Here is a 14035-nt window from a genome sequence, read left to right on the forward strand (position 1 = left end):
CACACACACACACACGTAAAATCAAGTGAAATAAGTGATTTAAAAAGTAGTTTAAACATCACACTGAAAGCACATGGCTATAAACACTAAATACAGTTAAAAATATCAATGTCTTACATATCAACTTCAAGCATACAATGCAATGAAAGGAGCACTGAAAGAGCACAACATCACTTCTGTAGTTTCTTTGCCAAAAATGCACAACCTGAATCTAACCATGAAGAAACATCAGATAAATTCAAATTAGGATAGTTCAGCACATACTCTTTAAAGTGTCAAGGTCATGTAAGTCCCAGACTGGAGGAGACCTAGGAAACATGACAGTTTAATGAAATACAGAGGTGGACCCTGGAACAGCAAAAGAATAATAATGAAAAGGGCAAAATCTGAATAAGAGCTACGGCTGGCACCAAGGTTAACTTCTTGGTTTTGACTGTTGCAATATGGTTATGACTGACATGAATACTTAGAGACACTGTGTGAGATACTGGGAACTTTAGGTACTATAGATATCTGTACAACACTGTTAGAATTCTAGTAAATTCTACTGTACTGCTTATTTTGAACACAAATTTGTTTCAACAGGTGTTGGCGAGGATGCGGGGAAAAAGGAACCCTCATACACTGTTGGTGGGAATGTAAACTAGTACAACCACTCTGGAAAAAAATTTGGAGGCTACTTAAAACACTGAACATTGATCTACCATTTGATCCAGCAATACCACTCTTGGGTATAGACTGTGACACAGGTTACTCCAGAGGCACCTGCACACCCATGTTTTTTGCAGCACTATGCACAATAGCCATGTTATGGAAACAGCCAAGATGCCCCACCACTGACGAATAGATTAAGAAAATGTAGTATCTATACACAATGGAATTTTATGCAGCCATGAAGAAGAATGAAATGTTATCATTCGCTGGTAAATGGATGGAATTGGAGAACATCATTCTGAGTGAGGTTAGCCTGGCCCAAAAGACCAAAAATCGTATGTTCTCTCTCATATGTGGACATTAGATCAAGGGCCAAACACAACAAGGGGATTGGACTTTGAGCACATGATAAAAGCGAGAGCACACAAGGGAGGGGTGAGGATAGGTAAGACACCTAAAAAATTAGCTAGCATTTGTTGCCCTTAACGCAGAGAAACTAAAGCAGATACCTTAAAAGCAACTGAGGCCAATAGGAAAAGGGGACCAGGAACTAGAGAAAAGGTGAGATCAAAAAAAATTAACCTAGAAGGGAACACACACGTATAGGAAATTAATGTGAGTCAACTCCCTGTATAGCTATCCTTATCTAAACCAGGAACCCTTGTTCCTTCCTATTATTGCCTATACTCTCTCTTCAACAAAATTAGAGATAAGGGCAAAATAGTTTATGCTGGGTATTGAGGGGGTGGGGGAGAGAGGGAGGGGGTGGGGGGGAGAGGGAGGGGGTGGAGTGGGTGGTAAGGGAGGGGGTGGGGGCAGGGGGGAGAAATGACCCAAGCCTTGTATGCACATATGAATAATAAAACAATAAAAAATAAATAAATAAATAAACAAATTTGTTCCAACATAACTAATGTATTAGGGAAAAATTGGGGTGTAATAGGAACTTAATGTTTGTGAATGTGCACCTTCTCCTCTTAAGACACCTAAAATAGCACAGGTGAAGCCCCGATTCAATCCCCAACACTAATTTTTTTAAAAATGGGAATATAAATTAAAAGTCTTATACCTGTAATATGAAACATTTCTATGAAGCATTTCTAGGCAATGCTAATTCATATGAAGGTCGAAGACTTTGTTTATGAAAAAAGTAAAACACATGAACACATTGATCCCAAGTATGTAAACAAACCATGATAGAAAGTAACAATACAAATCCTTTATTCCCTATCACACTCGGGATTTTTTTTTTTTTTTTGGTGGTGGTGGTGGTATTGTGGTTTGAACTTAGGGCCTCCAAGCATTCTACTGCTTGAGCCACTCCACCAGTTCTTTCTAATTTATTTTTCAAAAGTGGTCTCGTGACCTTAATCCTCTTACTTACCCCTACCACAAAGCTGAGATTACGTCTTTGAGCCACCACACCCAGCTTACTTGCTCAGATGGGAATCTCACTAACTTGTCCAGGCTGGCCTTGAACCACAATCCTCCCAATTTCCACCTCTCAAGTAACTGGGATTACAGGTGTGAGTCATGTGCCCAGCCCTTTCTTGGGATTTTAAAAATCTCTATGTTGTTCTATCTTGTAGCATGTTTAGAGAATAAACCATCTTTTTCAAACTCTGTTTTGGAGCTAAAATTTAAGGTTTTTTGAAGGGAGGGCACTGGGGTTTGACTTCAGGGCCTCACGCTGCTAGGCAGGCACTCTACCACTTAAGTCACTCCACCAGCACCTTATTTTGTGTTGGGTATTTTCAAGATAGGAGTTCATGAACTATATGCCAGGGCTAGCCTCAAACTGTGATCCTCCTGATCTCTGCCTCCTGAGTAGCTAGGATTATACGCATGAGCCACAGGTTCCTAGCTAACTTTAAGTTCCTTACTTTAGAAACCAAGGCATTCAAGGACTCCAAAAGCCTTGAAAATGGAAGTACTAATGTTGTGGTAGTTCACAAATGACAACAAAAGCAGTTCTCCCTGCCTCAGAGCCCCCGATCATATCTCATTTCTCAATCTTCTTATGGTTGGGGACAGTGGGAGTGGAGATGTCACGAGTGATTGTCTATGGTCATCAACATGTGTAGTTTCTGAGCACTCGTATCTGGAATCCTTCAGGATGGCTTTTATCTTGGCAGCGTAAACAGTTACATTTAAGATGGCGACTGCTTGGATCAGCCTGGATCCCTGAGTGGTAAACCATGCACAAAGCCTATCAACTGCGACAGACATATACTGTCAGCAAAAACATAGATAAACTTATTACATGAACTACTGAGATTCTGGGGTATTGCAGCGAAACCCAGCTTGTTCTTCTTCTATGACATACAATCTAGGAAATGTTTGTGTGCTAAGGGTTGAAGTTAGGAGAAACATGTCAACAAAGTGAAGAATACGGTCACATCATACTTTTTAGGAGAAGCAAGGTGGACCAAGAAACCAAACAGAAATAGAACCAAAGGGCTGGACTAACTATTTGTTCCACTGATTAACTGTCCAATATTTCCTGTCCAAGTGTTAATTGTACATCTGTTATTTACTAGACACTCTGAAATGCAGTCACAAAGTAGGAAAAGCCCCTGCCTTGGGGTGTTTCTAACTTGATAGATATTAACTGTTGTTATTTCAGGTTTCTCCCACTTTCTTGTGAAGTTTTCAAATTCTAGTACTTATTTCCTTTTAAAATAAAAAGAAAATATTAGGAACCATCTTAATTTACCATCTTCAACTCTCAGTCTACCTTCAGTTTTAACCAAATTACATTCCTTTTTTTAATACTCATTGCTAGTCAGGTATCTTTAGCCCATCATGCTTCCTTTCGGTTTCACGGTAGTCATTTATTCCTCATTTCTTTCCATATGTTCCATGGCATTATTTTTTTTTCTTCTACTGCCTAACTGCCCCTTCTTTGTCTGTCTTCCCTAGCTTCATCTTTCTCTTTCACTGGATATTAACTGCTGGACAACTTTTAAGGTTCAGTCCGAGGCCCAAGGTGATCTCACTCATCCACATCTTCAACTACCACTCATTCATAAATAATGACTCATAAAATTAAACCTAACTCAGACCTCTCCTTTGAGTCTCAGACCTGAATATCCAACTGCCTAGTTCATATCTCCACTGCAATATCTCAAAATAACCTTGAAATTTAACATGTCCAAATTTAACGTATGACCTTTTCTTGCAAATCAATGCTGCAAAATAGTTTCCTATGGTCTCTTATCTCAGTGAGTAGCACCCACTATGCAACCAATTACTCCATCTAAACACTTAAGTCTTATCCTCAACCATCCCCACAACCTCCATCACAAGTCCAGTCACTGTGTCTCTTGTATGTGTCCATATATTCCAAACAACTCCTAAATCCTTCTTCTTTCCATCTCTCCTTCCTAGTTCAAGTTCATCTTGTCTCAAGTAGATTGCTAAAATATCCTCTTTGCTTGTTTGGTTGGCTTAGGTTGGTTGTTTTGAGACAGGGTCTCACTATGTAACACAGGCTGATAGAGAACTCACAATTCTCCTACCTAGTCTTCTGAAGGCTGAGGTTACAGACATGTGCCACCACACTCAGCTGAAATCAGCTTCTTATCTGGCTTTTCACATCTACTCTTCTCACATCCTCGACCATTCTTCCTATTCCAGCAAATGTGATCTCACAAATTTTAAATTGAAAGTCATAGTAAATGAGTCTTGTTTAAAACTCTTTAGTGATCTCCTTCTGCTCTTAGGATAAAAACCAGAATCCTGCAACTGATTGAAGACCCTACATTGTTTGGCTTCAGCTAACATTTCTAGCCTCATTTGGTTCTATGCTTCCTCTCATTCTACATACTTCAGTTACAGAGGCCTTCTTTCATTTTCTAGAATATTCCATGCTCCTTTCCCTGTCAGGGCTGTTGTGATGCTTTTCCTGTTTTCTCCCTTTGTGGTAGAAAAAAATAATGGCTTCCCAAAATGTCTATGTCCCAATTCCTGGAATATGTGAATGTTACCTTACATGGCAAAAGGAATTTTGCAGATATGACTGAATTAAGCATCTTGAGATGGGAAGATTATTTTGGATTACCTAATGAGATCAATGTAACCATAGGGCTTTATGAGAGGTAGGCAGAGGGTCAGAGTGAGAGGAGATATAACAAAAGAGCAAGAGGCTCACAGTTAAGGAGAAATTTGAAGATACTATGTCCTGAAGATGAAGGATGGGGCCACAAAGGAAGGTAGGCAGCCTACAAACTAGAAAAGAAAGGGAATGGATTAATCTCTAGAGCTTCCAGAAGGAACATACCCTGTTGACACCTTAATTTTAGGATTTCTGCCCTCCAAAACTACAACAAATTTCTGTTGCTTTAAGCTACTGAGTTTCTGGTGATTTGTTATAGCAGCAATAGGAAACTAATGCACCCATCTTTACCAGTAAACTAATATTATACTGGTCTTAGGTCAAATATATTTTTTAAGATTTCCTTCAACTCCTTAATTAGGTAAAATGTCCTTTTACATCACTAACTAAAGTTGTGATTATGCAATCTTGTGAGATGGCTCTAGTCTTTAATCCACGCTACTTACAAGGCAAGGATCCAGAGGATTACAATTTGCGGCCAGCTCAGGTGAAAAAAATTGAGAGACCCTATCTCAACCAAAGGCTGGATGTGGTGGCATGTGCCTGTCATCCCAGCTACACAGGGAAGTACAAACGGGAGGACTGGAGTCCAGACTCATTCAGGCATAAAGTGAGACCCTATCTCAAAAATAACCAATGCTAAAAGGGCTGGGGTGTAGCTCAAGTACTAGAGTACCTGCCTAGCAAGCACAAGGCTGTGAGTTCAACACCCCCAGTACTGCCAAAAAAAAAAAAAGTTGTGATTGTACAATTATTTGTGTAATTGATTATCTGCATGTCTCCTGTACTAGATTGAAGCTCCATAGGACTAGCAAACACATTGGATTCTGTAAATCAAAGTGGCCGGCACCAGGCAGATACTCATGGCCTTGGACATCCGCAAATACTTCAGGAATTACTCGCTGTCCTCTACCAACTAGTGTGCCATTTTGGTAGCTAACCTTACAGGTATTTTGGCAGCCATGCCGCTGAGTGGGACCTCATTCTGAAGACCTGAGTCTTTCTTCAACGCAAAGAAATTTTCTTCCAATATTTATTCGTCTTTGTTGTCTCCTTCTGACATACCTATCATATGGATATTAGAACTTTTGTTTCCTTCCATTCTGTACACACTTTATGATGCATCCTGGAAGAACAACTCAACTCAATATTTTTGACTCACAAGGAAGGGGTGAGGATAGGTAAGACACCTAAAAAACTAGCTAGCATTTGTTGCCCTTAACGCAGAGAAACTAAAGCAGATACCTTAAAGCAACTGAGGCCAATAGGAAAAGGGGAACAGGTACTAGAGAAAAGGTTAGATCAAAAAGAATTAACCTAGAAGGTAACACCCACGCACAGGAAATCAATGTGAGTCAATGCCCTGTATAGCTACCCTTATCTCAACTAGCAAAAACCCTTGTTCCTTCCTATTATTGCTTATACGCTCTCTACAACAAAATTAGAAATAAGGGCAAAATAGTTTCTGCTGGGTATTGGGGGGGGCGGAGAGGGTGGTAAGGGAGGGGGTGGGGGCAGGGGGGAGAAATGAACCAAGCCTTGTATGCACATATGAATAATAAAAGAAAAAGGAAAAAAAAATTTGATATTTAGCTGAGTCTGCTCTTAATTGGGCTGTGTATATGGAAACTTTAAATATAATCATTAAAGTGAAACACATGAAGATTTCTAACTGATCCTTTATAATACTCAGTTATTTTTTGATTCATCTAAAATATATATATCATACCATTTGCTCTATAAACTCAATTTTCTTGAATGTTAAGTCATTCACAGTATTGATATTCTTAGATACCTAGGAACTCTCACTTGTAGAAGATGCCCTTTTCTGTTTGTTGTTTGTTTGTTTATTTTGTGGTTGTTGTTTGGTGCTGGGAATGGAAACTAGGGCCTTGCACATGCTAGGCAAGTGCTCTCCACTGAGTTACACTCCCCTCCCCCGGTCCTAGAAGATGCCCTTTTGCCATCTATAGTTGCTATATCTGGTTTCTGCAGATGCCTTTGCAAATTTTGTGAGCGTATTCAGTGTAGTGCTAGGTAGGTAGGTGGCAGCTTTTTGTTCTGGACCTCAGAATTGCAGTCTGTCTCCTGGGGTCAGTAACCACCTGGAGCTACCTTCTTCTCTCTTCAGCCTTGGGTAGGCTTTGCTGCTCTGAGTGCTATTCTCTAATTAATTAATTAATTAATTAACAGTCTCACTGTTGAAGAATAGAATTTAGAATTTTTTGCAAGCAGCAGTGTTCCTCTGATCTAAAACACAGACATTCTTGATGTTTTGTGTCTGTACTGTACATGTACAGTCTTTTTTTTTTTTTTTGGTGGTACTGAGGTTTGAACTCAGAATCTCACTCTTGCTAGGCAGGCATTCTACCACTTGAGCCACTCCACCACCCCTTTAAAAACAGATATTCTTAATATAAAGTCCCTACACAGGTTCTGGGCTTTCATAAAAATTCAGAAATTATGTGCAAAGGTATTTTTTTTCTGTATACACTTTTCTAAATAGAGGCTAACAGCTTGCTTTCTTAGGATATTCTGCAGCTCTTAAGAATCACTGCCTAAGGATTTAGGAAGGAAAAATTTTAAATGTAAATCTAGGTTTTCCATACTGTACCGCAAGCTATCTGTTTTTTTCTACCACTCAAAAACACTGTCAGATTTATAAGAATGTTAACTACTGAAAATTTGGCGGACCAAGATCTTATTGTATTTACAACGGATAAAGTCATATAAAGGAATGGGAAGGGAATAATTAACTTCAAAAGAAAGAGAACATCACATTTATAAAATAAAAACAGGCTACTATAAAAGAATCTGTTAGAGACATTGAAAGTTTGTCAGGTTTTTTTTGTTTGTTTGTATGGTCTGGATTTTGGTTTTTGAGACAGGGTCTTGCTATATAGCCCAGGCTCATGATATAGTCTCAAACTCATGATACCACTGCCTTGGCTTTCCAAGTGCTGAGATTATAGCTGCTGGGACTACAGGCACGTAGTCCAGCTGAAAGTTCTAAATTACTTCAACATGTCTACTTGTTACTCTTATTAATGAAGATGTAGTCTAAGTCAATAAGTCTACCACTGGCTATAGCATCTTGCCCAAACAGTGATTATTAAAGGAAAAATACACACTATTAGCTTTAAAAATAATTAATGACCAATGTTCTAAGGAAAATAATCTAGAGTGTGCCACACATCTTGCTAGTCTTTGTTTTATCTAGCACCTGTAGAACACCTGGCCTCAATAATATTTTTTGAATTGATAAAGAAATGAAGAATGAGTTAGTCTGACCATTTTTGAAGTTACCAGTTCCTTAGTAAGATAGTATGTTATTTTAAATGACCAATAAAATAGAAAAATGATAAACCAAAACAAGATGAATATAAAAACTTATACTAACACATCAAGTAGTATGAAAAAAATGTGAACAAAAAGATACAGGAAAATATGTAAGCTTCCTGTTGAATCAAAAGCTGGGGAATAGCTCAGTGGTAAAAGTACCTGTGTAGCACACCTGGGTTTAATGCCCAGTATTGGGAAAAGGAGGGGAGGGAAGGGAAAGAGAGAGGAAAGTAAAGAAAAGCCAACTGAATCAACTTTTTCAAAAACATTAACATAAAAAATAAATTTCAATCTGGGCAGGGTGGCTTATACCTGTAATCCCAGCTATGGGGAGGATGCCGTAGAAGTGTCCTGAGTTCCAGGCCAGCCTGCCTAGGCAATGCAGCAAGACCTCAGTAGATAGGTAGGTAGGTAGAAAAGGAAGAAAGGAGAGAAGGAGAGAGAGAGAGAGAGAGAGAGGAGGAAGGAAGGAAATAAAACGAATTTCAATAGCTGTGAAGTAATCAGTTGTAGAAGAAGAAAATCCTATTTTGGTCTCTGTACCAAAATCTACAAAGATGTCTTTAAAATCTACAAAGAAAAGGTTAACATAGCTAAAATGGAGGGCTAAAAAGTATAAAAGGGCAGTTAATAGGTTCTATTAGGAAAATTCAAGAAGATGTGGTAGAACAAAGAGAAAAACAAATGCCATAAAATTATCTTTCGGGTATATTAGAAAAAAACAACAAATCAAAGTAGTATTGCATGAAAAGTTAAATAAAAGTGACTATCTACTTATATCTATCTCCATAAGAAAAAGTAGGGCAAACAGAAGAAAAACCTTCTTTATAGGGCAGTAAGAGCTATTAATATTGAAATAAGATACAAGACAGGGATAAAACTTCTCTCTACTGTCTAAATTTTCAAAACAGAAAAATGACAAGGTTTAAACATTTGTCTGCTGAATTAAATTTCTCTTGATCTTATTTTGGTCTCCAGAGAAAAATGTCCAACTTCTTTCAATATTGACTTTGGAATGAGTCCCAGGCTACTGTGCACAGATAAAGAATTCTTATTCTCCGACCTGCCAGACTTCTAATGGTCACCACAATACACCAAGTCACAATTCAGACGAGTAGTCCAAACACACTAAGACGTTACAAAATGAACACACCTCCTTTCCTTCCGTTTCCAATCTGCACAGCAGGTTGAAGGCTTCCTTCATTTTGCAATAAATGAGGCAAATGATAATAAATACTTGGCACTTGAAGGGATTTTTTACTTGCTAACTCCTTTAGTAGCTTTAAGGTATTATCTGAAACATAGAAACATAATTAATCCATAGGAACACCTTACCTTAAAGAAACTGATTTTCTTTAAAAAGATAGTAAATATTTATGAAAAATTGAAACTAAGAGATTTTCTTTCCTAATTTTGTACTCCATTTAAAATGAAAAGCACATTTCTACAACTAGAGTCTAACAAAGTTGTGATATAGATAAAACAAGCTGTATAAAGCAGAGGTTAGCTGTGAGAAGGCAGAGTGCAAAGTGTCAAAATTCAAACTTACTGAACAGACTCTAACTATGCTCTCTACTTATGAAAAATGTAATAATAGCAAGTACACTGGTCACCAATAACTTTTACCTTACGTATTAACATTTTACCAAAATTTTACATGGAAGACATTTTTTCTGAAAAGATCAAGGAGAATAATTTAAACATCACAAGTTGAGAATGTTGAGTATATACCATAACCTTCAAATAGTTTTAGTTTTTATTAAAGGAAGCAATGAATCATTTAATATGCTATATAATAAAAACACTTCAATTATATAATACTGCTTTAGAATTTCACTAAACTAAGATTTAACCTTTTAAACAAGGAAGTTAGCAGTAATTAACGACTAAAGTTGAGGATTTTAGCCTCGATTTCACTAAAAATAGACCAAAACATGAAAGAAAAATGACTCATACATGAAATTAAAATTTAATCTCATGAGTAAAAAAGTACAATAGCAAACTACAATATACCATTTCTACCTATGAAATTAGCAGACTGAATAATAATGTTAAATGTTGGTGATAATGTGATGAGTGTCTGAGCTTTTTATAACAGCATTGAAAGCTCTAAAACATTCTGTCTTGTTACACCATAGTTTCCCTTTTAAAGATTTAGCTTTTATATATTCAATAACTATTTAGTGGCCTTTTTATTTTTCCAGAAATGGTGCCACGTGTTTGAAAGTCAATAGTCATCTAAACATAGATCCTGTTTTTAAGGCATAATCTAATGAAAATAACTTAAAAGTCTACCAGAAATGTAATCAATTGATATACAAAGATGTTCATAATAGAGTTATAAAACTGGGGGGAAATCATTTGTCTAATTGTAGAAAAATGTTTAATATATTATGGGATATCACTAGATGAATACTTGTAGCTATAAAAATAGTATTTGTAGCTGGTGAAGAGCACCTGCATAGCAAACACTATGCCCCGAGTTCAAACCCCAGTACCAAAAAATTTTTTAAAGCATTTTGAAGAATATTTAATGATATGGTAAAATTGCTCATGGTATAATTTCAAGAGTAAAATTTTTCAGGAAAAATATGCATGGAAAAAAGACTACAAGGAAACAAAAAATGTTAACAGAAACCACTTGGCATCAGAGACAAATCAAGGTATATATCTTGTACTATACCATTCCACGATTTTACAGGTGATTTATGGTATTGCTTACTTACTTACATGTAATAATGCAAATTTACCAAGAGGAGAAGCAAGAAGCATAAAACTTTAAAAGTAAGGTAATAGGTCTCGAGAGGAATTCGTGGTTGTGGGGTTTTTTATTAGAGTAGGTGAAGTTAAATGAAAAAGTATGTTAATCTTGAAAGATCATGTAAGCCTGGAAACAATGATTATAAACATATATCACCTTAATTATTGGAATAAGAGGTGCACAGAAATATACAGAACATAATTGGTTTTCATCTTACTCTAAGCAGAAGTGCTTGGAGATGGGATGGGTCAGATACCCCCAAAAGTATCCACTATAAAACCAGATTATAATTCAGATTTAAAAGCATTAATTGCTCAAATATTTCTCCAGAGGCCATCTAAAGTTTATACGTAAGTCACAGCATAAACCTACATTGACAAAAAGTTACATTTTAATCTCATTTTGAGTCTATTTTTAAAAGATGCAGGTTCTTCACTATTATCAATGAAACTTACAAAACTTAAATTTTATCTTGAAGTACTCTCTTAAAATCGAATTTAGCAATAATCAGAATTCTTTTACAATTTACCAGAATAGAAAGTTTTTTGTGATGATTTTTCTCTCTGAAAAAGCTAACAGATGCTGGGTGATAAACTTTCAAATGACATACTCCACACAACCCCTTGAAAATATAACCATTTTATAGTACAAACAAAAATCATTTGTACCTGAAAATTTATTCAGTGAGTCCCTACTTCCATTTGCTTCTGCTTCTACACGTCGGAACTGCTGGACGATGGTGCTCAATTCAGAAGAGCGCTGGGAGATTCTGTGTTCAGCTATTCGAAGACGTTCTTTTAAAGCAAGGAATTCTCGTTGATAAGCAATGAGTTTTTCTAAAAGAAAAATCAGAAAAGTTTTTAATATATATTTTGGCGGTACTGGGATTTGAACTCAGGGCTTCATGCTTGCTAGGCAAGAGCCCTACCACCTGAACACTCCGCCAGCCCTCCCACCTTTTTTTTTCTTTGGAGGCAGGGTCTCACTGTGTAGCTCAGCCTGACCTCAAGTTCTCAATCCTCCTGCCTCAGCCTCCTGAGTGCTTAGAAGTAGAAGCACGTACACCACGCACAACTCTTAGTATACTCTTCCACCAAGGTGTTATTAATATATTTCTAAAAAATAAAAAAACAGGGACAGTAGCACATACCTATAATCCCAGCTACTTGGAAGGCAGAGGTAGGATGATCACAGTTGAGGGCCAGCTGAGGTAAAGTGAGCACAAAACCCTATCTGAAAAACTAAAAAAGCAGGACTAGAGGTGTGGCTCAAGTGGTACAGAACTAGCAAGAGTTCAATCCTAACTCCCATCAGAAAAAAAAGACTTCAGCAGTGCCTAGATATTGGTTTCTAAACACCATTTCCCACTAAAAACAATTAGAACTCTTTGGAGAAATAACTTTAAGATAAATCTAGCACATGCTTATGTCAGCAAGTAAAGAAATATTAAAAGGCAAAAATGAAAGGACATGTCAAAAGGACACACAGGGCGAGTGGGAGTGGGGCAATTTAAGTATCAAAGCAAATACTGATGTTGATAGATTATAGCCTATTGAGTAAAATAAGAACCCATAAATTCACATTAGTAACGGAGAAACAAAAGTTAACAGATAAGCAAAAGTTAATAAATGTAGAAGGAAAGACAGGCCGTGGGAAAATCACCATCTGCAATCACAGCAATAATTGATTTGAGCAAGAAACAAAAGTGGATGTGATAACTAGTAGGTGAAAGTCTGATGAGGAACATGATATACCTATATTCTCCACAACATAGTCATTTTAGGGAGGGAAAGTGCTAATTTTAACAGTGGAGAAACTTGGCAGAAAGCATCTTAATGGAGTGATCAAAGTTCACATCAGCAATAACGACACAGAGATCAGGCCCCTTTTGAAGTCACATACAGAGAACACGGCTCATTATGCACTATTCCTGCCAAAAAAGCTGAATCTGCCATAATATGGATCTAATCTAATCTCCAGGAAATAGCCTAAATTGAGGAATAATATATAAAATACACGACTTGTACTTAAAACAACATCAAGGTCATCAGAGACAAAGGCTAAGGAGATGCTCAAGACTAATGAGACTAGACAGCAAAGTGCACAGCACAATATGAACTGGATCCTGGACCAGAAAAAAAAATGATATCAAGAACTACTGGAAGAGTATCACAGAGACTGGACCAATTTGAGAGAACCCAAACATGGTTTTGGAAAGTTGGTTTAAAGAAGGGACCCCTGGACCCCTGGATGGGTAAGGTCACACAGATATTCTTTCTGTGCCACATACTATTAATCCAAAATCCATCGTTAAGAAAAGGCTCCAGATGGACCATCTCTCCTTCTCTCTCACATCCTTTGTTTCTGATTCTATCTTTCCACATTAAATTTCCTGAAGTTGCCAGGTGCCGATGGCTCACCCCTGTAATCCTAGCTACTCAAGAGGCAGAGATCAGGAGGATCATGATTTGAAACCAGCCCAGGCAAGTAGTTCACAAGCTCCGATCTCAAAAATACCTAAAACAAAATGGCTGGCAGAGTGCCTCAAGTGGTAGAGCGCCAGCTTGGCAAGTGTGAAGCCCTGAGTTTAAACCCCAGTACCATCCCCCCCAAAAAAAAATTCTTGAAGTTGATTGACACTTATGCTGCGGTATTGTAAGAGAATGCCCTTTTTCTTAGAAAATAAACACTAAATAACTTAGGAGTAAAAGGCTGTGATTTCTGTAATTCACTCTCAGAGGATTTTGAAGAGAAACAGATATCCACAGACAGAAAGATGATAGAGGCAAAGTGATCACCACAGGTAAAATGTATAGAAAAGTTACTTGTACTATCTTTGTACCTTTCCATTTCTTCATTTAGGTTTTTTTTTTTAATTGAGCAGGAGGATTGGATGGCAGATACAGGTTCAATCTTGGGTAGTACAGGCAGATCTGATCCAAGAACAGTCTCTGTGTCCCTGTATGCATTTTCTTGGTATTTTTTTGAAACCAGCCTCCTAGAGAGGCCAGCTTTACCAAATGGGAGAAATAACCAGTGTTTGTACAAAAAGACCCCTGCACCTACTTCCAAAATGCTCTCCTTATTTGAGGGAACATAAACATGGTTTTTAAAAGTTATTTCAAGAGGATCCCTTATGCCCACGGACTACTGGTTAAGAT

At 37.4% G+C, this 14035-nt stretch overlaps 1 protein-coding gene across 9 annotated transcripts in view; it reads right to left on the bottom strand.

Moving 5' to 3' along the window:
- The window catches only part of Mgat4a (alpha-1,3-mannosyl-glycoprotein 4-beta-N-acetylglucosaminyltransferase A), a 121139-nt gene that overhangs the window by 54824 nt on the left and 52280 nt on the right, over positions 1 to 14035 (bottom strand). For 5 of the 9 annotated variants that reach the window (XM_074050321.1, XM_074050325.1, XM_074050326.1 and 2 more), the window contains exons 3-6: positions 11543 to 11710; positions 9267 to 9407; positions 8426 to 8504; positions 265 to 308 (exon numbers count right to left, since the gene is read on the bottom strand). In XM_074050321.1, the coding sequence (XP_073906422.1) occupies positions 265 to 308; positions 8426 to 8504; positions 9267 to 9407; positions 11543 to 11710 (432 nt within the window). Of the gene's footprint in view, positions 1 to 264; positions 309 to 8425; positions 8505 to 9266; positions 9408 to 11542; positions 11711 to 14035 lie in introns of those variants that run through there. The other 4 variants (XM_074050328.1, XM_074050327.1, XM_074050329.1 and 1 more) reach the window with 4 other exon arrangements.

This window comes from Castor canadensis, chromosome 12 (genome assembly GCF_047511655.1).
Source record: "Castor canadensis chromosome 12, mCasCan1.hap1v2, whole genome shotgun sequence".
NCBI lineage: Eukaryota > Metazoa > Chordata > Mammalia > Rodentia > Castoridae > Castor > Castor canadensis.